The 24,250-nt window shown below is 39.4% G+C and overlaps 2 protein-coding genes across 2 annotated transcripts in view; one reads left to right on the top strand and one right to left on the bottom strand.

The window, feature by feature from the left end:
- The first annotated feature begins 1,936 nt into the window (after positions 1-1,936).
- On the top strand, positions 1,937-21,065 carry pcolce2b (procollagen C-endopeptidase enhancer 2b). Its single transcript, XM_053636826.1, has 9 exons — positions 1,937-2,406; positions 6,612-6,720; positions 9,067-9,322; positions 12,755-12,879; positions 14,274-14,410; positions 15,232-15,395; positions 16,251-16,334; positions 17,784-17,951; positions 18,521-21,065. Exons 1-9 carry the CDS (start codon positions 2,162-2,164, stop codon positions 18,649-18,651), a joined length of 1,419 nt encoding a protein of 472 aa, XP_053492801.1. The 5' UTR covers positions 1,937-2,161; the 3' UTR covers positions 18,652-21,065.
- A 984-nt stretch (positions 21,066-22,049) lies between these two features.
- The window catches only part of trpc1 (transient receptor potential cation channel, subfamily C, member 1), a 36,399-nt gene continuing 34,198 nt past the window's right edge, over positions 22,050-24,250 (bottom strand). The window contains exon 15 of the mRNA XM_053636837.1: positions 22,050-22,608. The gene's annotated coding sequence lies outside the window, so the exon portion shown is untranslated. The remainder of the gene's footprint in view (positions 22,609-24,250) is intronic.

The raw sequence follows: 24,250 nt of genomic DNA, 5'->3' as shown, positions 1-24,250 counted from the left end.
TGCATGTTCTCTAGCACTGTGGGGGTTTCCTCCGGGTACTCCGGTTTTCTCCCCCTGTCCATCATGAAGAGACATGTGTGACCTGTGATGGATTGGAGCCCTGTCCAGAGTGTACCCCGCCTTGTGCCGATGCTCCGTGGGATAGACTCCAGGTTCCCCCGTGACCCTGAAAAGGATAAGCGGTATAGAAGATGGATGGATGGATGGATGGATTGATGGATGTGTTGTCCTATTTTCCACAGCTAGTAGGCTACTTGCCATTTTCCTAACTGAAACTCTTTTACAGGAATATTTAATTAACAAATATATCAGCTCGATCAGAGCTACTCTCAGAGCTTCTGTTATAGGAAACTAATCAACACCTTCTGACCAATCAAAATGGAGAATTCAGCAGCACTGTGGTTTAACAGTAATTAAACACTAGATGGCGCTAAAAGAACCAGTTACATGCTGTGTGTATTTCTGTCGTTATGTGCCTGTGTCTAACAAACTGGCGTTATGTATTTTTTTATTATTATTATTATTATTTTTATGACAGAAGATTTAAATCAATACTTACATGAAAATATATATTTCTCAAAAGCTGTGAGGAGTCAGACTGGATTACTGACACACTACACAGATCAAATCACTTCTCTCATATAGCCCATATTGTTTATCTTATACCACATTTATACCTAGTATAATATTATCCTATACTACATCAACATTACTTTATGACCAACACCACTGTTAACGATACAACATACAAGCAAAAGTATGGGAACTCCTGACCATCACAACCATACTGGATGTGCTTCTATCTTAAACTGTTACCACAAAGTTGAAAGCACACAATTGTATTGAATGTGTTAGTGTGCTGTAGCTTGGCAATTTCCCCTCACTTGAAGTAAGAGACCCAAACACTGCCCCAGCATGACGACGCCCCTGTGCACAAAGCGAGCTCCATGAAGACGTGGTGCGTGAAGGTTGGAAGAAGGTGGAAGAACTCGAGTGTCCTGTACAGAGCCGTGACCTCAACCCCACTGAACACCTTTGGGATGAACTGGAACTGGAGCCTCGTCACCATCCCAACATCAGCACCTGACCTCAACCTCACTAACGCTCTTGTAGCTGAATGAACATAAATCCCCACAGCCACGCCCCGAAATCTAGTGGAAAGCCTTCCCAAAAGAGTGGAGCTTATAATAACAGCAAAAGAGGAGTGAATCTGTAATGGGAGGTTCAACAAGCACATATAACTGTGATGTTTAGGTGTCCACAAACTTTTGGACATAGTGTATTTCAGGCAATAGAATGTAGTCTGTTTTGCAAAAACAAATGGTGATTATTTCGATGAAAACTTTCAAGCAATCGGATATAAAGCTCTGAAGTTTTAGTGGCCAGACATAACACACGCTACCCTTCACTCACGCCACCGCCCATGCTCATTGTTGCTATGGCAACGATGAATTTGAGGAACCCTTGGGATAATATATAAATATAATACATCGGTATAATATCTTTATATCATTATTACAACCACAACAGCAATCATCACCACCACGTTGTTGTTGTTGTTGTTGTTGTTGTTAACTATTCATTTCGACTCCAAATAATACATTTGAAAACAAATGTAACAACCAACAGTGCTGGATTATTTTAAGTATTTTACTTACTACATACAATGAAAATATTCTTTTATAATCCAATAATTACATATGACGAGTCACCATAATTACCATGTATTATCTTTAACACAGGTTTGATTCTCACCATTACATCCAAACAGTGAAAACAATCATTATTGGGGCAGAAAAAAATAACACAAACAAACAAACAAACAAACAAAACCAATCACAGCAATTATTCCAATCGTTTCCACTACCAATACCATCCCAAACCATTAAAACCATTACCGGTCTTTAATAGTATGACACCAATAGAAGGTAACAGATTATCAATAGATTCCCACAGGTACCATTAAAACCAGTACAATTCCCATTATAACCATTAAAACCATTAGAGATTCTATTGTTGTTGTTTTCAGGTTATTATTACACTGAAGTTTGGATGTGGAGTCAGGACACACACTCAACCACCCCGGTTTCTTTTTTCTTTTTCTTTTTTTTTCACTCCTCCACTGTTTGATCTCAGGTTTTTTTGGAGAAAGCGGGGGCAGATGCTCCCTCCTCCAGCGCGACACAGACCTGATATTCAGCAGCTCAGCTCGTCCCCCTCTCCTCTCCTCTCCTCACTTCAGGACACTTTCTCCAGCCCAACACACACACACACACACACACACACACCTCACATGCCACTGGACATGAACACACAGGCTGACTGGATAATGTTTAGGATCTGCAGCTTTCTGTGCGTCTGCGTTCTCCTGCTCACATCCAGCGCCTGCGCTCAGACACACCGGCGGTGAGTTACTGTCTCTCCTTCCACATCTGGATTTTTAAATTCAAGTATCAGAGACACAGACCTGCAGCATGTACACTCTACACTTTAATGCATCTTCATTACTGTCAGCACAGGTGGACTTGAATCTTTACTGCACAGGCAGCAATTACACAATCACCGAAAAGCGCGCATTGGGATTTCTTTCCACGTCCAACACTCATATATGGACTACGAAAACGCGCATGCGCAGTTTGGTTAAAGTCGGTGTGGTCGGAGCCACGTTGCGTCATTATTATTATGATATTTACATTTATTCATTTAGCAGACGCTTTTATCCAAAGCGACTTACAAATGAGAAAATACAAGCATTATTATTATTATTATTATTATTATTATTATTATTATTTTTATTTCTTTTTCATTATTGTGTTGTAGCTGTATCTGTGATATTTAAAGTTGGTGTGGGCGGAGCCACGGTGCGTCATTATTATTATTATTATTATTATTATTATTATTATTATTATTTATTTTTCATTATGATGTAGCTGTATCTGTGATATTTAAAGTTGGTGTGGGCGGAGCCACGTTGCGTCATTATTATTATTATTATTATTATTATTATTATTATTATTATTATCTCTTTTTCATTATGATGTTGTAGCTGTATCTGTTATATTTAAAGTTGGTGTGGGCGGAGCCACGGTGCGTCATTATTATTATTATTATTAGTAGTAGTAGTAGTAGTATTATTTCTTTTTCATTATGATGTTGTAGCTGTATCTGTGATATTTAAAGTTGGTGTGGGCGGAGCTACGGTGCGTCATTATTATTATTATTAGTAGTAGTAGTAGTAGTAGTAGTATTTCTTTTTAATTATGATGTTGTAGCTGTATCTGTTATATTTAAAGTTGGTGTGGGCGGAGCCACGGTGCGTCATTATTATTATTATTATTATTATTATTATTATTATTATTTCTTTTTAATTATGATGTTGTAGCTGTATCTGTGATATTTAAAGTTGGTGTGGGCGGAGCCACGGTGCGTCATTATTATTATTATTATTAGTAGTAGTAGTAGTAGTAGTATTTCTTTTTCATTATGATGTTGTAGCTGTATCTGTGATATTTAAAGTTGGTGTGGGCGGAGCTACGGTGCGTCATTATTATTATTATTAGTAGTAGTAGTAGTAGTAGTAGTAGTATTTCTTTTTAATTATGATGTTGTAGCTGTATCTGTTATATTTAAAGTTGGTGTGGGCGGAGCCGCGGTGCGTCATTATTATTATTATTATTATTATTATTATTATTATTATTATTATTATTTCTTTTTAATTATGATGTTGTAGCTGTATCTGTGATATTTAAAGTTGGTGTGGGCAGAACCACGTTGCGTTATTATTATTATTATTATTATTATTATTATTATTATTATTATTATTATTATTATTTCTTTTTCCTTATGATGTTGTAGCTGTATCAGTGACATTTAAAGTTGTGAACAATGACATAATTCACATTTAGAAGATATCACGCATTCCAAATGTACCGTCTCTCTACACTCTCGACCACCGATATGGATCAACAGTTCTGATGACGTCATCCTGCACTTCGGTTTCTTGTCAGATTTTCCGTCCAATCAAACGCTCTCTAGAATCTGAAGTGTCCCACTTCAAACATTATAAAAATCCATTCTGCTAACTGTTAAGTATGAGTTAACCCGGGTTGTGAGGCAAGCTAAACGCTATTGGTTATTTCTAAAAGGGGGGGGGGGCAACTCGATATGTCCAGCCCTGACTTCCTGTTTCAGCGGAAATTCCATCAACATGTCAAATAACGCTGCACGTTTCAAGGCACTTAATGGGGACTTACAAAAATACCTAACCGGTACTTATTTATAAATGATTTCATTTTTTATTTTATTTTTAAAGTTTGGAAAGAATAATGAATTAATTAGAGCAGGACAGGGATTCAGTGTATAGCATTGTCACCTCTCAGCTCCAGGGTCCCAGGTTCAATCCTGAGCCCAGGGTCATGTCTGGGTATGTTCTACTGTGTCCGTCAGGGTTTCCTCCAGGTTCTCTGGTTTGCTCCTACCTTCCAAAAACATGCCAGGAGGTGCATTGGTTACAATGAACAACCCCTAGGTGTGAATGTGTGACCTGTAATGTACAGGAGTCCTTTCCAGGGTGTATTCATGTATTCCTGGGATAGTCTCCAGATCCAGCTGATCTTTTCTGAGTATTAAACTAGGCTAATAATGCATAATACAAAGCGACTTACAATTGAGACCAGTTGAAGGTTAAGAGCCTTGCTCAAGGACCAAACAGCAGCAGCTTGGTGATGCTGGATTCGAACCCTCGAGCTTCTGATCACAATCTTCTGAGCCACCAGATAAATCTTTGGGCCGACAGAAGGACCTAAGTTTCTAGAACATCTCTAGCTACCGAGCAATTGCGGCTCGCGACCAGCGATGTTGGTGTGACAGGACGACACGATAGCCTTAAACAAAATGAAGTCGAGAGGCTATCACACTTGACTTATGTAAAGGATACTATCTAGTGAATTTTTAGAGTAGCCCTGGAACAGGCAGTTGAGTGTCAACAACATACAATCTAGCAGCTTGTACCGAGTGGATTTAGACGTACCTTTGTCCGACTGTGTTCATCATTAATCAAGGTTGACAGGCTTGAGCGAAATTCCCAGCCCAAATACATTTCAGAAACCACACAAGAGACCTAAAAATAGCCCAAAAGATTTGGCATTGGAAAAGGGACGCATTTCTTCATTTTCTTTTTCTCTAGTTCTGTACATCATAGACACACTGTCTGCACTTACACTTTGCTTTTTATTTGTTAAACTTAATTAGATTTCATTCCAATTATTTGCTATAAACATGGTCTTGGCAGATGCAGAGTATTTTAAACTCGTACAAACCGACAATCCTGTCATTAACTATCTGGCCTCTGCTCCTCCCCTGAGCATGAAGGCAGCGTGATTGCTGGCCCACCGGGCCTCTATTAGCGATTGTTGCAGTTCTCATTTTTGACCACTAGGTGCAATAATAACTGTATGCAGCTCAATTATGGAACATCTAGAAAGGCGAGCAAATCAACGAAACCTCTGTCAAATAGTGACATTTAAATAAATAAATAAAAACAGTTATTCAAAAGAGGTAATCAGTATTAAATGGAATTTAAAATGTAAGGATTTGGGATTATATAAAGGCACAACCTGCCCCTATGGACAAGTCACGACTGATACCTAATCAACAAGTAGTAACGTATATGAAATGGAGTGGAATAAATCCCAATGTAAACGTTTTCTAACTTTAATATTTATCACTTTTAACCATTTGTAACGTCAAACATAAGAAAGTATTTTTTTAATGTAAAACATTTCTTTCTACTAACAGTGCATAAGTCATATTAATTTCATTATATGTAATAATTAATTACAATTTCCCCCCTAACTCACTCAGTTTGTTTTTAGCCAAAAAGCAGTGTCACTCCTTTAGCTTAGCTACCAAGCTAGTGTCATTTCTACGCTACTTCTAAGCTAGTTTATACAACAAAAGTAACAGGTTAAATTTGTTGTGTGGAACAATAAACCCCAAATTTAGAGTTTTAAGTGGATTTTCTGGTATTTATTGATAATGTAAATTTGTGCTATTTTTAACAGTTTTATTGCTGCTACTGGGTCTAATGCTAGTCATGCGACTAGCTTGGAGCAAAACAATTTTAAGTAGATAATCAATAACAGGAATTACTTGAACAGTACTAAAACAGGATATTAGAATACATTTTAATACAAAATATTTTATTTCACCTCATGAATAATAATAAAAAAAAATGCTACAAATGCAAGAATGGTCCTGTTTAAGAATGCTTTTCTCCAACTTGCTAGATAGTTTAGCTAGCTACGTGTATGTTAGCGATCTTAGCTGGTATCTTATGAAATATTGCCATTTTTATTGTATTTGTTTATGTAACTTAGCCAGCTATGTTTGTTACAATTTTTTAGATACGTCTGCCGTATTGTACATCAAGAATAATTAGCTAGCTAGTTTAGTTTAGCTAGCTACAGTATGTTAGCAATCCTAGCCAGTACAGTATCTTATGGTATATTGGTACATTATATATCACACATCATATACCGCCAAGCTGGACTGGACTGCTTTTGTTTTTACTTTTATCAGACCTTTATTATGTTTTTTCCATCAACCCACAGACAGTCATTTCCATGTGGAGGCAACATAACGGGAGATTCAGGAGTTATCGGTAGCCAGGGTTATCCGGGAGTGTATCCTCCAAACACCAAGTGTGTGTGGAGAATCACAGTAAGTATACACTCTACATTTCATACTCTGTACTGCATCTTACTGCTATTTGCATTTTGCCACAAGGCTTATTTACATTATTTATGAGCGGAACAATGTATTAATGATGCAGTGGCATTGCAGTGTGTCCCCGCAAGACCTCTGTGTGTGTGTGTGTGTGTGTGTGTGTGTGTGTGTGTGTTTTCTGGGCTGGAATTGGTGTGTTGTATCTGGCTCTTGGCCAGCGTGAAAGCCCCGGAGGACTGCTTCAGACTCTGTGTGCATTTTTGAACATGTTGGCACCTCTACCGCATTCAGGAGTGTGAAGGAAGCTTCAGTTTTACAGATAGATGTTCACCAGTTTATCACCGTTTACGTCTGAATACGTCGATCGTCCATACTTCTGTTGCAGCTCGCAAGTGATTCAATATCAGATCTCTTGCTGGACTGGTTTTATAATATCATTCTGTGTGATGGTTTTATTTTATTTTTTTTTAAACGAATCATTTGAGACGGAAACATGGATATGGTTACATATTGTTTATAGTAAACAACACAGAGACTCGAACTGACTAGATCTGTTAAAGAGGAATGAAAGAAGGCTGTTGAAGAGCCTCAAGTCAAATATCTATATCAAGTGACAGGTCAGATTCCATTAGATATAAAATAAATATAATATATAGTAAATAATACGATGAATAAATGAATTTAGAAGGGATGTGATGCGGTGTGTGGATGAGTCACTGTTAGAACCCAGAAGATGATTATTTTCCAGTAAAAGCACGTCAGTAAGTGTTTTATTCCTCTTACACCTCAGCAATTCAATTCACTTATAGTATATGTTGTGGAACATCCATGAAACTTACGTTACAGCAGATCCCTCTTTCTTTACGTTAACAAAACAAACAAGCATGTTACTGGAACTGGAAAGCGCAAACTTGAAGATTTTTACGGCGTAAAAACTTACTGACCGTTACAAATGCGCTGACACTGGAGACTCCTTCCTTAAATGTTAAATAAACATCTCCTTACAGAAAACCTCATCATTTAATATTATGCAGAATCATGTGTATTACGTGTAAGTTGTTACTATAGAAACGCTAACGTATTAGGATGAGTGCATTGATATAAACCTGTGATTTGTAGCTGCACTGTGAGGTCTTGGCTGCTCTTATAGAAAACACCTTCTGACCAATCACATGCAAGAATTCAGCAGCGCTGTGGCATAGTAATATAAATATAAAAGAATATTTCTCTCTCTGGTTAAGCATACCCGTGTAGTTCTTCTGTGTGTGAAGCCTTGTACTGTATATATAGGCTATTTCATCAAAAAAGCGTTCACATTTCACCCAGCTCTACATGTATATACACGGTGGACTCAGAAAGTATCTGAATACCAACCCGTTTACTTGTTGTGGATTTGATTCTGATTTTGCATGTGCTCTGGAGGAGGTTTTCTTCAAGGATGTTTCTGTATTTGGCTGCATTCATCCATCCCTCAATTGTTACCAGTCTCCCTGAGAAGCACCTCCTTAGCATGATGCTGCCACCACCATGTTTCACCGGATGGTATCAACCAGGTGATCTGCAGTTACAGGTTTTCACCGTACATAGTGCTTGCTGTTCTGCCCAAAGAGTTACGTTTTTGTCTATTCAGACCTGAGAATCTTTTCCCAAATGTTGCCACAGCCTTTTATGCTGTCATATGGCTTCCATATTGCCACTCTGCCCTGAAGGCCTGATTTATGGAGTGCTTCAGAGGTGGTTGTCCACCCAACAGGTTCTTCCATCTCTGCACAACTTGCAGCAAGAGTCTTCCATCTCAAAATTATTTCTGGAACAGTCAAAGAAATTGCTTTATATCCTTGCCCTGAGCTCTGCCTTGCTACAATTTGATCACGGAGATCCACAGACAGTTCCTTGGACTTTGTGGCTTGGTTTTTGTATGCAGTTTAAATTGTGGGCCCTTATAGATCCTGGTGTGTGCCTTTCCAAACTATGTCCAATCAATTCAAATTGCAACAAGTGGACTCCAGTTGAGTTCTAGACACAGCTCAAGGATAATTACGGTAAACAGGATGCACCTGACCTCAATTTGGAGTGCCACAGCAAAGGGTCTGAATAGTTTTTGTGAATAAGTTTAATTCGTTTTTGAAAATCTCTAAACGCATGTTTTTACTTCCTCGTTATTGGCGATTAAGTGTAGATGGATGGGTAAAAATGTCAATTATATCCATTCGAAATCGAATCCACAGCACAGTAAAGTATGCAACAAGTAACGGTGTCTGAATACTTTCTGAATCCACTGTAGACAGAAAGAAGGGAAATGTTTTCATGACATGATTTGACTTGATGTGTCTCTTGCAGGTCCCGCAAGGCAAAGTAGTGGTCCTCAACTTCCGCTTCCTCGATCTGGAAAGCGACAACCTGTGCCGCTACGACCACGTGGATGTTTATAGCGGGCATGTGAACGGGCAGCGTCTGGGCCGCTTCTGTGGGACCTTTAGGCCTGGAGCCCTCGTCTCCACGGGGAACAAGATGCTCATTCAGATGGTGTCGGATGCCAACACCGCCGGCAGTGGCTTCCTGGCAGTGTTCTCCGCCGCTAACCCTCACGAACGAGGTGAGACGGAGACACGAGAACAAGAAGATGTATTGAAGACGATGTAGACAGTTAATATGTCTCTGTGGGACGTTCCCACCAATGAAATAGACATAATTATTATATTCAGTTATAACAACTGCAGAATTATTGGCACCCTTTATTAAAATGAGCAAAAAATGAATCATTTAAAACAAATAGCTCATCCAATGAGAGATCGTTTGATCTTAGATAACATGACGGAAGGGTTGCTGTATGTGTGTGTGTGTGTGTGTGTGTATATATGTATTTATGTATATACATATATACATATATGTATGTATGTTTGTGATGAAAAAGAGAAAAAGAAATCTAAAAAGGTTATAAATATCTTTTCTAGGTAGTAGAAATATTTTAAAATCAATTTCAAGTGTTCTAGGTGTCTGAAAAATGTAAAAAGTTTAGCATCCTTATCAACAAGGTCCTGATTGTGTTTATTGGTGTTTTAGCTGCTATGAATTTTGAAAATATATCCATGACCTGACCTGACCTGACCTGACCTGACCTGACCTGACCTGACCTGACCTGACCTGGCAGTCTTTTTCAGTGCAGTTGTTTTTACAAAAAAACAGAAAAGAAAAAAATATATATATTTTTTCCCCCTCTGCAAGATTAAAAACAATTCTTTGCACAATATTAAAAATATGGTTGGGTGCCAATAATGCTTCTGATAGAAAATGCGATTACTATGAGAACAGTGAATGTTAAATTTACACAATTAACGTAACCTGTTCTCTTGAAGGGTGCCAATACTTTTGAAGTGTACCTTTCATCCATAAATGTCAAAAAGCCATGGTTTCACTCTGTAACTCTGTAACGTTTTGGGGCGGGAAAGTGTACTCAAGGGGTCAGAGGCCATCTTTTATCCTCTAGCTGCTCCAGGAGAGGATTAAGGCGAGGCTTTGTAAACACACGAGACTGAAAGGTTTCAAAATAAAACACGTTCCCAGTGCATTAAATCTCTAAATGGTCAGTTTAGGTATTTTTAAAAAAAGCTCGGTCAGTGAAAGTTCTTTTTCCTCGGCTGGATAAACGTGACCGGAGCGTTCTCAGGGGTCTGATATACTCTGCGGTGGACTTCACCGCGTGACGTGGAATTTCTCACTGGTATTTTTCCCCCCAGTGTCAGACCCCCAGAGGTTCTCTCTGACTCATTAAGAGCGACAGGACGTCTGCTAGCTCCGTGTAAGACTGCAGGAATTTTAATGATCAGGTTTTACCCTCGTGTTTGTTTTCCCAGCTGACAGCTGTAGTTATTTCAGGGTGCTATCTACAGTATATGGGGGGAAAAACCCAAACAAGTTACACCAAAATATAACATGATTTAGAGATTAGAGTTTACTATGTGTGAAGCTATTAATACAGTAAGTGTTGAATTCATTGCTTAGAATAAAATACATTTCCAAATAGTTTGATAGTCATTAAGTATTGAATGTACATATTGTATACAATACCTTTCAGAAATATTGGCAACTTTCATGAAAATGAATATATAAAAACAATAACATCCAGTAAGACTAAGTGATATTTTGAGCTCAAACAAACAGTGACCTTTTATATTTATATATATATATATGTGTATATATATATATATATTTTTTCCCCCATGGTGCCTTAGTGGTTCAAACGTTTGCCTCGCACCTCCAGGGTTAGGGGTTCAAATCCCACCTCTGCAGTCTGCATGTTCTCCCTGTCCTTTAGGGGTTTCCCTGGGTACTCTGGTTTGCTCCCCCAGTCCAAGACAAGCGTTGTAGGCTGATTGGCGTTTCCATAGTGTATGAATGTGTGTGTGATTGTTCCCGGCAATAGATTGGGACCCTGTCCAGGATTTCCCCCACCTCGTGCCCCGAGTTCCCTGGGATAGGCTCCAGCCTCCCCATGACCCCATGTAGTATAAGTGGTACAGAAAATGGATGAATGGATGGATGGAACCTGCAACAATTAAAAATTAAACATAAAATCTACTTTTTAGATGTGAGAGGAACATCCTGACTGTAAGAATAAGAATAAGAAAAGAAGGAGAGAAAAAAAAAAGCCTTCCTCTCTCACCCTGTGAAACTAGGCTTACCGTATGAGATGCCTTTTAAGGAAAAGTGGGTGGGGCTAATTTCTGGGCTGTAAAAAACTGCAACCAATCGTTCGATATAAAGCTAGCTCCATCTTTCTGTGGTAAATGATCGACTTGTACGATTCATCTGTGCAGGTCAGCGCTGAAGTCTGCATCTCCCATGGTCTTCGGGTTACAAAAGGAAAATGTCACTCTATTTTACAATTTATCTACAAGAAACATTCGAAGAGGTTAAACGTTACTGTCATGTGACTGTATCCTGCAAAAGTCACCAATCCAAACGCCAACACTGTTCACACTGGCAGCATTTTTGACTATAGAGAATATTTGACATATTCCTGACATTTGCTTTCATATTTCTTTAAAGGTGACACATCGGACTGATTTCATATTAGAGCAGCAGATAGACGAAGAAATCCTTTGCTGAGTAACATTTATTTTGTCTAACATAACTATTTGTCACAGAGGGGTTTTTTTTTTATTTTATTTTTTTAAATATTTCCTTGCAATATTTTTAGGAACTTCATACTGAAGACCAGTGGAGTAGATATCTTAGTTATAGAACTTATTATTTTGTATATTATAGCCTATTTACATAAAAAAAATATTGAACAGACCTGTGCAAATTGAGCGTTCTATTCTAGGAAAAATGATTTTATGTACAGTAGTTAATAATAAATTGTGCATGTATACTTTCCCGGTATCTACTGTTCATCCGTCTACAACTAAAACAGCTTTTTTTTTTTTTCAGCTGTGGGTTACCATAAAAGCCTGTATACTGTATAATATTAACACTGTGTTATATGTTTCCGTCCTCACGGCTTTTCACTGATAAATGACGAACGCTGTTTTTGAGACATCTGAAACGTTTTTGGATTATTTTTCATGGAATAAAAATGCTGTTAGTGTAGTCAGAGTTTTGGATGCTGCTGAAGCTAAAATAAAAGAGCAGTCTTTGCGCTCTCTGGGAGGAGTCGTGGTCTTGTAAAGCGACGTCGCGGCCTATTTCTGGACAGACGAGGATCTGTAAAACGAAGACGTTCCGAGAGCGCTCTTTGCTCTCATCGTGTGCGGTTGCAGGCTTTATGCCCCTCTCATTTTTAATGACGTCTCCCGCGTGCGGTCGGCTTTTCAGCAGCCTCTCGGCAGCTCAGTGCAGAAGATCCCCATGCGTATACTTTCATGTCCTACAGTCAGTCATTACAGCACGGAGTGCTTATTATAGTCCGCAAAATCACAGGCTGAGGATTATAAACACCACCCCTTTTAATTAGGAGATCGTGATCTCAGGCTTTATCCTGCCCTGCTGGTTAAAGTCACAGAATCTGATGTCATTTGATTTCCAGGAGATCAGTATTGCGGAGGGCGGTTGGTGAAGCCATCGGGAACCTTTAAGACCCCCAACTGGCCAGAAAAAGACTATCCAGCAGGAGTCACATGCTCATGGCACATAGTCGCACCGAAAAACCAGGTGATGTTTGTACATACTCGTTAAACGCACTGTTTGAGCTGATAAAAGTTGAATAAGTGTGAAATCTAAAATTGTTAAAGGCACACTGTATAACTCGAGTCGATGGAGGGTCAAACGTTGTATAACTGTATGACGATGTTGCTGGGAATCTGGCATTTTCTGACCTAGAACTTTCTACACCCCCGTTCGGAAAAGCAATATATTTTAAATCGTGTATATTTTTTGAATATATGCAAATGTTTGAAATAGTCCCGTTTTTAATTCTAAAACATAATTTTGGCCTCTATTAAACAATATGTTTTAATATAAATAACGTATGTTGTTACAATTGCAATATATTACATTACATTGTAAATGTAATGTATGTATATAGTAAGGAGAGACGCACCGATACTAAATTTCTCAGCCGATACGATAAGCGATTATTCAGAGCGATATCGGCCGATACTGATAACCCATACCGATAGTTCTGCCTTTTATACCTTCTTATAAATGAAGAATAATTAATTCCACAATTGATAAAAACTTAAATAAAAACTTTATTCTCTCCATTTGAACACGTTGTTTGACAGTAACTGGTCTCATCAACAGAACACACATTACTCTAATTAACATGAACACATGAACCCAATTCTGAAGATTAAAGTAAGATTATTAACTTATTGAATGTTATTAATTCATATTTACATTGACTGAACTGTAAAAATCCTCCTGTTAGTCTCACATTCGCTCTCCACACACACAAGCATTTCTACTCCATCATTAACATCAAACTGCTCATATATAATATCCACTTTTTTACATATGAACATTAACGGGTTATGAAATATACTACTCCACAAATATTATTTTTCTGTGCAATATATACTTTTTTGTCAACTCATCTTCATTTAAATCTTTCAGCGGTGTACTGGCCCTTTAATTCAGCGCCAGCAGAACGAAAACAAACTATTTCGACTCGACGCCGAAACTCCCGCTTCACTGCTGCAGCTTCTGGTGTAAACTTTAATCAGTGCAGAGATTACAGAGATTACAAACTGCAGTTTTGTCGTCGCTCCACACAAGAGACATCGTCTTTACACACAGCACGAAATCCATGTGTTTTACCGCCCTCTTTTGATTGACAGGATATAATCGGCCCCGATCATTTTTAAACGTGAAAAATTGCCTTCATCGGCCGATACGTCGCTGAATCTCTAATAGCAATGTGTTACGTTGTAAATATGTATATCGCTCCCCGTATCCTCCCGTAAAACACCAACAAATGTCCGTATTACAGTTCGTTTAAAGGATAGAATTGTACGATATACAGTGTGTTACTTGCTGCAGGGCAAAAACTGTAGTCCAGAAAATACAGCATGCAAAGAATTCCTTTGTTTGTTTCGCACTTTTAGATTATAGAAGTGAAATTCGAGAAGTTCGACGTTGAAAGAGACAACTACTGCCGCTACGACTACGTCGCCATCTTTAACGGAGGGGAAATCAACGATGCTAAGAGGATCGGGAAATACTGTGGAGACAGCCCACCAGCGTAAGGGTCTCACACACTCACACATCTAAAAAACAAAACTAATAATAATACTAAATACTAAAACTAACAAAGAACCTTGCTAATGTCTGCAGCAAAGGTAGGATTTTTTTTTTTTTTTGGTGACATTATAAGTTTTCTATTTGGTTGGCTCGGTTCCACATTTTTTCAAGCGTGTGATTGGTCTGGAGTTTGTTAGTGTCTGCTTTGCTGGACACTTGTGATTACATCTCTGAGAAATTGTTTTACCATTGCAGGTCATTTTTATTAGAGAAACAATTTATTTTATCTTTTTTTTTTTTTTTTGCACTGGCTCAGTCCATCTCAAGCGGTCCAATAATTGTAAAGTTGCTTGTTTGTACAGATGTACAGTCTTAAAAATAAAAAAGACTCGAACCGTTATAAACTGACCCTAAAAGTGGAACTGTGACCGATCTTGAGCATTTTATTCGGACCTAAGTTCTAAGTGTAAGGAAGAAGAATGTGCAGTATGTTTATGTATGTACATGTACCTTGTAATGCGCTCTAGAGATCAGTTTTGATTCAAGGAGCTAGGACCATCCTGAGCCGAGGTATTGAGGTTTCCGTAAACAGCTGTATAACCAAAATTTGTTGTGTGCCATGACACAAAGATGGCCGTTGTAGTTAAACCAAGTTAAAAAAATATATATATCATTAAATAATTAAAAAAAAAAAAAAAACTTTTGCAATGCTAATACAAAATACATTGGACCACTTGAGATGGAATGACCCTTTTGCATACATTTTTGTTAGTGTGTGTATATCTGTGTGTGTGTGTGTGTGTGTGTGTGTGTGTGTTCCAGGCCGGTGTTCTCTGAGGGTAATCAGCTTCTCATCCAGTTCCTCTCAGACCTCAGTTTAACAGCGGACGGCTTTATCGGCCACTACAGATTCAGGAACAAGAAGATCCCAACAACAACCATCGCCCCAACCACGACCACTCAGCCCATCACCACCAGACTCATACGTATGTGTCTTATACGGCTAGCGACGGGGTCCTGCATTCCTTCTGCATTTGTTTATTTACTATTGATTGTGCACATTAAAACAAAGCACAGAAATGCGCGAGATGCAACACCAACTTGGCGTGACCGAACCGCTGAGCTACTACTTCCCTGGATTTATTATTAGCGATGGGAATTCTGACTTGTTTTAATGAGTCAATTCATTTGGCTTAGCTGACTAATAACATATGACTCTTTCAGCTCTCAAACGACTCACTGACAAGTTTTTTTCTTAAATATTTTAAATAAATGGTAAATGGTCTGCACTTATATGGAACTTTTATCCAAAGCGCTTTACACTGTGTGTCATTCACCCATTCACACACACACACACTCACATACCAACGGTAGCAGAGCTGCCATGCACACGAACTTGCCATCGGGAGCAACTTGGGGTTCAGTGTCTTACCCAAGGACACTTCGGTATGTGGAGTCACGTGGGCCGGGAATCGAACCACCAACCCTACGATTAGTGGACGACCCGCTCTACCACCTGAGCCACAGTCGCCCCCAAAATTTAAATGAATAAATTAAAAATGAATAATTTTGTCTTAAATTTGACGACATTTTGACCGAGGATTGTTCTTCTTAGCCAAACTACAGCTGAGATTGTTTACTGAAATCTTACGCTAACTTCTCACCTTCAGAGAGGCATTTGTTTTGGTTAACAGGTGTAAAACTTTAACAGAACTTAAAGAATTTGTCTTATATCTCTCACGGTGTTCCCCAAGGCTCAGTACTTGGCCAGTTGTTATTCACTCGAATTGTTTTCCTTTTGTAAAACCTGATATTTTCCCTGCTCTGCTCTGCTCTTCCAGCGTTGAAGTATTCAGCAGCGCTCTGTCAGCAGAAATGCAAGCGAAAAGGAAGTCCCGAGAGCCATTACTGCTCCAGTAACTTCGGTAAGAGAGCAGAGTTATATACATGTGTATAGACTAAGGTTTATTCGGGAGCCCTGGAAAAAAAAAAAAAAAAAAGATGAAAAAGAAAAATTTCCCAGAATCCCTGCCACCTAACAAGTGTGTGTTTTTAAAGCGTAGGCACTATCTTGGGCCTGGCGGTTTGTTTCGGAGCCTGAAAAGCGTCGTTCAGAGTTTTTTTTTTTTCCTCTCTCTCTTCTGCACAGTAAAGTGTGTGTGAAAAACGCGGTTCTCTCAGTGCCAGCCGGCTGCAGCGGACCGAAAGCAAACCGGGTGTAAATGGAGGTGTTGATTCAGCGTGGCCTCCCTCTGAAACGTTTCTCTCCGGGAGATGTTTACGAAGCCGGGCCGATAAGTTCATTATGATTTCCTGCCGAGCTCGCTCGGATTTGCATACGGAAAACTGGCCCAGTCGCTCGGAGGCCTGGACTAATGTGGCAGAAAATTTCACTCAAATCACGCCAAGTCTGTTACATCACCCTGATTCACAAAGCGTTACGAGGACAAAAAGATCAGCTCCCTCACTGCTTAGCTGTTTGGATTTCAGTTTGTAAAAATACCCAACAGTTTTCCCCTTTACCCCAAGTGTAGTCAATCAGACAAGACGTCTACTGCTTTAGTTTTGTAATGCAGGTAAAAAAAAAAAGGCTAAACAAATAGCTAGCAAGAAAGAAACGCTTATAGCCTCCAAGTTCACATTACGCAAATTGTTTACCTAAATCATTACACACAGATTTAAAGAGTCTCATTTTCTTCAAACTGGATACGCACTAATTTATTCATAAATCGTTCACAGGAGCATTTACACGAGAAACATTCGTCTTGTCCGATAATCGTCGACGAGTTCCTGCGAGTTTATATACGGATCACGCCGTCGAGATGACATCACACTCATTTCAACTTCCCACCCCTATTTAATAAAAGTTTCATATTAATGACTTGATCCAAAGTGAATTCATAAAGGAAGGCAAATAAGACTAGCCATTCAATGATGGCAAAAGTAATGACACCCTAGTCGGCACACCACGTGATGATGCGCTGCATTGGCTGAGCTGCCTTACTGGAAGAGTTAGCAGACTTAAGGACGCTCGCATTCATGTATTCGTTTTCCGCACTTTTGCTTCTTATGGGATTTTGTAGGATAAATGCACATTTTTATTCGTATTGGTAGTGGTTTTCAAAAACTTTTCTTCTTTTTTATGAATACTGTGTTTAAAAGTTTCATTCTTTCTGTGTGAAGCACTGAGATTCGACACTTAAAAATATACCGTATCGATTAAACTGAACGAATTCAGTTCAGTAAACTAACACAAATCAATCGATCAATCAATCAATTAACAACATGTCAATTCCTTTTTGGGCCAAACTATTGCACGTATATATCCAGATGTGTAATTTGTCTAATTACCATAATTTCCCCGACTATCTCAGCCATCACAGGGACGATTATCACAGCAGTGCCGCGTGGAGGAAGCATGCACACGACAGTCTCCATCATCAACATCTATAAAGAAGGAAACCTCGCCATCCAGCAGGCTGGAAAAACCATGAGCACTAAAATCCTTATCCTGTGCAAGAAATGTCCTTCTGTCAAAAGAGGTGAGTCTCAGCGGTGCCAAGCGCCTGTGGGCGCGCAATTTCCCCCAATTACACTCGATTACACTCTGCAACACTCCGTCTCTCAAACAGCCACAATGACGCAGTTATAAAACCCACGCTGTTTATAGAGGCTTGTTACACTGTGCGTTTAGCGTTTTAGATTTCATTTCTTTTCACAGTCACCGTGTAATGCTGAATGAATAAATGAACGGCCACAGGCTTTAAATGCTTGAAATAAAACGGAAAACATGTTGTGTGTCGATAAAGATAGAGCAGGTTCCTCATGCCTGTATATGTGTGATATGATATGATATGATATGACTCTGAGTTTGCCTTCAGACTACTGCAGCATCGAGCTGAATAAATAAAGCTCGATGACCGCGTAAGGTAAGCGGCAAAACTCACTGTCAGAAACGAAATGAGATGAAGAACGTGTGAACCCCATATGCTTATACGGTAGCGTATAAGCATATGGGACGGCGGTAACGCGAGGTACTGATAAACACCCGTCCTGAATGTCTCTGCCGTAACGTCACTGCATTCAGGCTCTCTCTGTGTGCTGTCACTAGGCTTGAACTACATCTTCATGGGCCAGACGGACGACGAGGGCCGCGGCCTGATCACTCCACACCACTTCGTCATGGCCTTCAAGACCAAGAACCAGCGAGCGTTTAACGTGCTGAAGAACAAGCGGTGCTGATCGCGCTCTTCCCGCCATCTTAATCTGTCTGGTCAAAACCCTGAAAGTGATTTCCTCCATTAGGCTTTAAAATAAATAAATAAATAAATAAATAAATTTTTTTATCAGGACCAATCAGCAATCTGTAGGCGGAGATAATGGAGAAGTAGTAACGACAAGAAGTGTATATAATAATAAGGAAGGAAATCAGAAACGATGACGGCCGCCCTCCAGTGCCAACGCGGAAGGCGAGACTGAATCCCGCTTTCCTCCTTTTCACGGACAGCGCGCCCTTAATGACCGCGCAATTAATAAAAACTCCACCCGCCGGGACTAGAACTGCAAAAACTGTCAAAGTTGAAGTTGTAAAGTTGGAGTTTTGTCTCTCACTGCCCTGAAATCAGTAGCACGTTGACTTGCGGTTGTTGTTTTTTTTTTAAAAATTTTTATTTTAATGTTCAATACCTACAAAGGTCAATCTGTAATAATGACAAGTAATTTCTGGTATATTTTTTGCATGTTAAATATTCAAGATATTCAAAAACCCTTAAGGTTATCACACGGTAATTTTCCAGCACGAACATTATTAATTACACCATGATCTGTCTAAATGCTCGATTCTGATTGGCTGGAAGGCGTGCGTTCAAGCCGCTTAATGCACCGGTACATGCAGTCAGTTTAATCACCGTTCTAAATGAATGCGCTGACGATAAACAGTTGTAACCATGGTAACCTCGGTGTGCATTACACGATTTTAATGCACTCTGCTTCGCTTCGGGTGCTTCTTAGCCTCCATGTCGTGCATTAAAATCGTGCAATGCACACCTAGCCGTGGATCATCCCTTACTCAAAGAACGTAAACAAGTCATGACTAATAAGAATGTTACAAAGCCTTGAAAGTCTTGAAGACTTTCCTGCTGTGGAAAATCTGTGGGAAAAAGTTATAGCTGTTACAAAGCGCTGACACTGGAGACTCCTTCCGTAAATGATAAACCTCACCATATCAACAGTTTTTCTTTCTTAAATAACAACGTGCTTTCTAATACAAGTGGAAACGTTATGGACTATTAGGACGAGCACGAATCAAGACCGAGCGTAGATGAAATCATTGTTGGGATATTTTATAAACGATGTGTACAAAATTGAATAATGATACAGATACAAAATATGTACCAGAAATGACTTGTAATTATCGAATACCAGGTGCTCAGCGTACCATCACGTAAAGCGCGGTGCCTAAATTTTTTGTTCTGGAAAGTTCTGGATAAATGACAAAAAAAAAAAAAAAAGCATTAAGACTTTGCGATTAAGACTGCTGGTGTATTGAAATGTGAATCCTGGACAGTTCGGCGTCAAGGCTAAAATATCTGTATCCAAGGAATTTATTAGCTTGATGCAAGCCAACATTCTTCCACTGTGATTTCTTCAGCATGCCATTCAGATCCATGTTCTCCACCGTAACATGCACGTTAATGCAAGCTTACCGCTACATTTTTTTCTGTACAGTCTAGATTATAGGACGGGAATTTTTTATTCTTTTCTTTCTGTAGATATCAGAAGTGTGGAGAAAATCCAAGGTGTTAGTGTTGCATTTTTCAGCCAGACGAGTGTTTACTATGTACGTTTGATTTCCTTCGTTCAACATGGCTGAATGTACAAAATCTGAGGTGCATATCATGTGGTGACTAAAGTGCAATAATTTAGTAGCGGGAAAAAAAAAAAAAAAAAAAAAAAAAAAACGGTTTCATTCCGAACGCATATAAAATCATCCTGTAGCGCGTGGAGGTGTCGAGCGGAGACGTTTTATCCGAAACGAAATTCTCATTATGAAATATTTTCCTATGGAACTGATTCCTGATAGTGAATGTTCATTTATAAATGATTGTTTTGTGACGATATAAAATAAAAAATAAAAATAAATAAAAAAATCATGATCTGTTTTTGTTGCGAACTTCATACCGTTTTTTCAACACGGTGTCAAATTTGTAACAGGTTCCCCAAGTGAATTTTGCTGAAATGTTAGAACGCTTAAGATTAGCGTTAGTGGCCAATCACATGCTCGTACATACGATGTTAAAAAATCGTGCACGCTTGACATCGACGATCTCTCTCTGTCTACATGAATTAATTCTGATTCTCTTCCATTGTCCGCCATGCCGTATTCAACAAGAGGTCGAATTCTGAGGCATAAAACTTCCCTTTAAATGACTGAATGATGGTTTTAATGCATTGTTGATTACTTCAAAACAAAAAGCTTAGTTTGGTACGACTGTATTATTAGATAAAGTCTGATTTAAACTTGATCCAGGTTAAATCTTTCTTCTTTTTTGCTTCAAGCCTGTCTGAATGGTCAGGTTTGTAGGTATACAAGGCTATTAATTTAATGTATAATCCTTTTTAGTGTATAAAGGACTTGAAGTGGACTGATCCATTGCGGCCCAATGCAAAAATTTAAAAAATTTTTTAAAAAAAATTAACGTAAAAAGTTACTGTTGCCACCCTAAAGTTGATTATTTTCCTAGAAGAAGAGTACACCACAAGGTGTTTTATTCATCCTATTCTACAGCAATTTCACAGTTTTTATTTATTTATTTTTTTTTTTACTTACATTTATTAACTTTGTATGTTTGGTCCTTTTATAATTACTATTAATGTACTGGAATGTTCCCCAAAAAACTGAGTTCCAGTCACCAGTAAGCAAGACAAAAATATTCAGCTTGTTTTTGAGAAACCGCCAAGCACAAAGTCGACGAAACGGTGGAAACGTTAAAGTTCCAGTTCTACCTCTGACTTTTACAGAGCTCGGACACTGGAGACTCCTTCCATAAATGTTAGATCAACATCTTCTCATAGAAAGTTTCACCGTACCAATGATTATACGTATTGCTTTGCTAAATAACATGTTTTTAATCTGGTTGATAGCCTAACGATAGCCTTAGATCTTAGATGTGGAGCATCCATTATACTGTATAGACAAGTCTTCGTGAGATAGATGCTACTCGTAAAACTATAACGTATTAGAATGAGCGCGTTTAATATAAACCTTTCAGCCCGAACTACTGTCAGAGCTGCTTGTATGGGACATTCATCACCACTTTGTGACCAATCAGAATCACGAATTGAACAGTACGGTGCTATAAATCAATCAAATAATGCTACGTGCTATAAATGAATAGATGCGTTATGATCTAATCCAAGTTTAATCCAAGCTTATTTTTGGTGTGATCCAGTCTGAGTTGCTAGGTTATAAATGATTATATCAATCTAGACGTTTAAACAGCTTCGTTGTCGGCCAGAACCTAAATGAAATATTACTTACAGTCCCCTCTGGAACTATTGGAACGGCAAGGCCGAATCAGTTTGGGGTGTACACCAAAGACATTTGAGCTTGGGTTACATCTAGATGTGTTAACATAAAACATAAAACCTTTTGTATCAGACCTCCCAATTTGGAGGTGAGCAAAAGTATAGGAACTGTCGTGGATAAAATGACATGGAATAAGCACGAGGGAGATCTAGTATGAGTAATATATAATTTTATTGAAAATTCACAGGACTGGTGGGTGTATAATCCTGAGGAGAGCGGTAGGGGGAAGAAAATGGGGTGTGTTCTGGGGACATGGGATAGCCAGCAGGGGTGAAATAAGGAGAATACTGAGAGTACGGCGGACTGACAGGTGAGAAGAGGGAAAAATGGTCAGAGCCCAGATCAGAGAAGGCGGTGTTGTCCTCGGACTGGGAGCTGGAGGGAGGGTCAGGCAGAGGGTCTGTCTGTGTAGAGGCGTCAATTCACATATTCACGGTGCAGATTCTGTATCTGAGAGGGGGGGAATCCCGCATTTTCATTTCCAGGGGGAGTGCTGCGAAGAATGTCAAGTAGCACCATGATGTCAGCAGTGAGATGCGCAAGCGGATAGTGTGTGTTTAGATCCAAGTCCACCCCCTCCAGTAAAGGAAAGAATGAAAAAAGACGAGCACCTAGATACACAGAAGCAGAAGCGGTATTAGGCGGATATTGATGAGTTGGATTCACATTTTAAGATTAACACACTATGGTTTATTAGTCACAGAGAAAGAGAAACGCACACACATAGCTAACACACACACTCTTACACAGTCAAGGACGGGCGTGCAGACATAACATAAACACACACACACACATAGCATTATAACTTTATAAGAATAATAAAAAGGAGTAGTAGGATATGTAGGATATTAGAAGGATAATATAATGATATTATATTGCTTATATTGATATACAGTGAGGGAAAAAAAAGTATTTGATCCCCTGCTGATTTTGTACGTTTGCCCACTGACAAAGAAATGATCAGTCTATAATTTTAATGGTAGGTTTATTTGAACAGTGAGAGACAGAATAACAACAAGAAAATCCAGAAAAACGCATGTCAAAAATGTTATAAATTGATTTGCATTTTAATGAGGGAAATAAGTATTTGACCCCCTCTCAATCAGAAAGATTTCTGGCTCCCAGGTGTCTTTTATACAGGTAACGAGCTGAGATTAGGATCACACTCTTAAAGGGAGTGCTCCTAATCTCAGCTTGTTACCTGTATAAAAGACACCTGTCCACAGAAGCAATCAATCAATCAGATTCCAAACTCTCCACCATGGCCAAGACCAAAGAGCTCTCCAAGGATGTCAGGGACAAGATTGTAGACCTACACAAGTCTGGAATGGGCTACAAGACCATTGCCAAGCAGCTTGGTGAGAAGGTGACAACAGTTGGTGCGATTATTCGCAAATGGAAGAAACACAAAAGAACTGTCGATCTCCCTCGGCCTGGGGCTCCATGCAAGATCTCACCTCGTGGAGTTGCAGTGATCATGAGAACAGTGAGGAATCAGCCCAGAACTACACGGGAGGATCTTGTCAATGATCTCAAGGCAGCTGGGACCATAGTCACCAAGAAAACAATTGGTAACACACTACGCCGTGAAGGACTGAAATCCTGCAGCGCCCGCAAGATCCCCCTGCTCAAGAAAGCACATATACATGCCCGTCTGAAGTTTGCCAAGGAACATCTGAATGATTCAGAGGACAACTGGGTGAAAGTGTTGTGGTCAGATGAGACCAAAATGGAGCTCTTTGGCATCAACTCAACTCGCCATGTTTGGAGGAGGAGGAATGCTGCCTATGACCCCAAGAACACCATCCCCACCGTCAAACATGGAGGTGGAAACATTATGCTTCGGGGGTGTTTTTCTGCTAAGGGGACAGGACAACTTCACCGCATCAAAGGGACGATGGACGGGGCCATGTACCGTCAAATCTTGGGTGAGAACCTCCTTCCCTCAGCCAGGGCATTGAAAATGGGTCGTGGATGGGTATTCCAGCATGACAATGACCCAAAACACACGGCCAAGGCAACAAAGGAGTGGCTCAAGAAGAAGCACATTAAGGTCCTGGAGTGGCCTAGCCAGTCTCCAGACCTTAATCCCATAGAAAATCTGTGGAGGGAGCTGAAGGTTCGAGTTGCCAAACGTCAGCCTCCAAACCTTAATGACTTGGAGAAGATCTGCAAAGAGGAGTGGGACAAAATCCCTCCTGAGATGTGTGCAAACCTGGTGGCCAACTACAAGAAACGTCTGACCTCTGTGAT

Source organism: Ictalurus furcatus, chromosome 1 (genome assembly GCF_023375685.1).
Source record: "Ictalurus furcatus strain D&B chromosome 1, Billie_1.0, whole genome shotgun sequence".
In the NCBI taxonomy this organism is placed as follows: Eukaryota; Metazoa; Chordata; class Actinopteri; order Siluriformes; family Ictaluridae; genus Ictalurus; species Ictalurus furcatus.
The sequence above is the reverse complement of the archived record's forward strand: the minus strand, read 5'-3'. Positions and strand labels throughout refer to the sequence as shown.

Excerpts from the sequence above, each read along its gene's own strand:
- pcolce2b (XM_053636826.1), top strand. The coding sequence starts at position 2,162 with ATGCTCCCTCCTCCAGCGCGACACAGACCTGATATTCAGCAGCTCAGC. Across the intron at positions 14,411-15,231 it reads TGTGGAGACAGCCCACCAGC|GCCGGTGTTCTCTGAGGGTA; the intron begins GTAAGGGTCTCA and ends TGTGTGTTCCAG. Across the intron at positions 15,396-16,250 it reads CATCACCACCAGACTCATAC|CGTTGAAGTATTCAGCAGCG; the intron begins GTATGTGTCTTA and ends CTGCTCTTCCAG.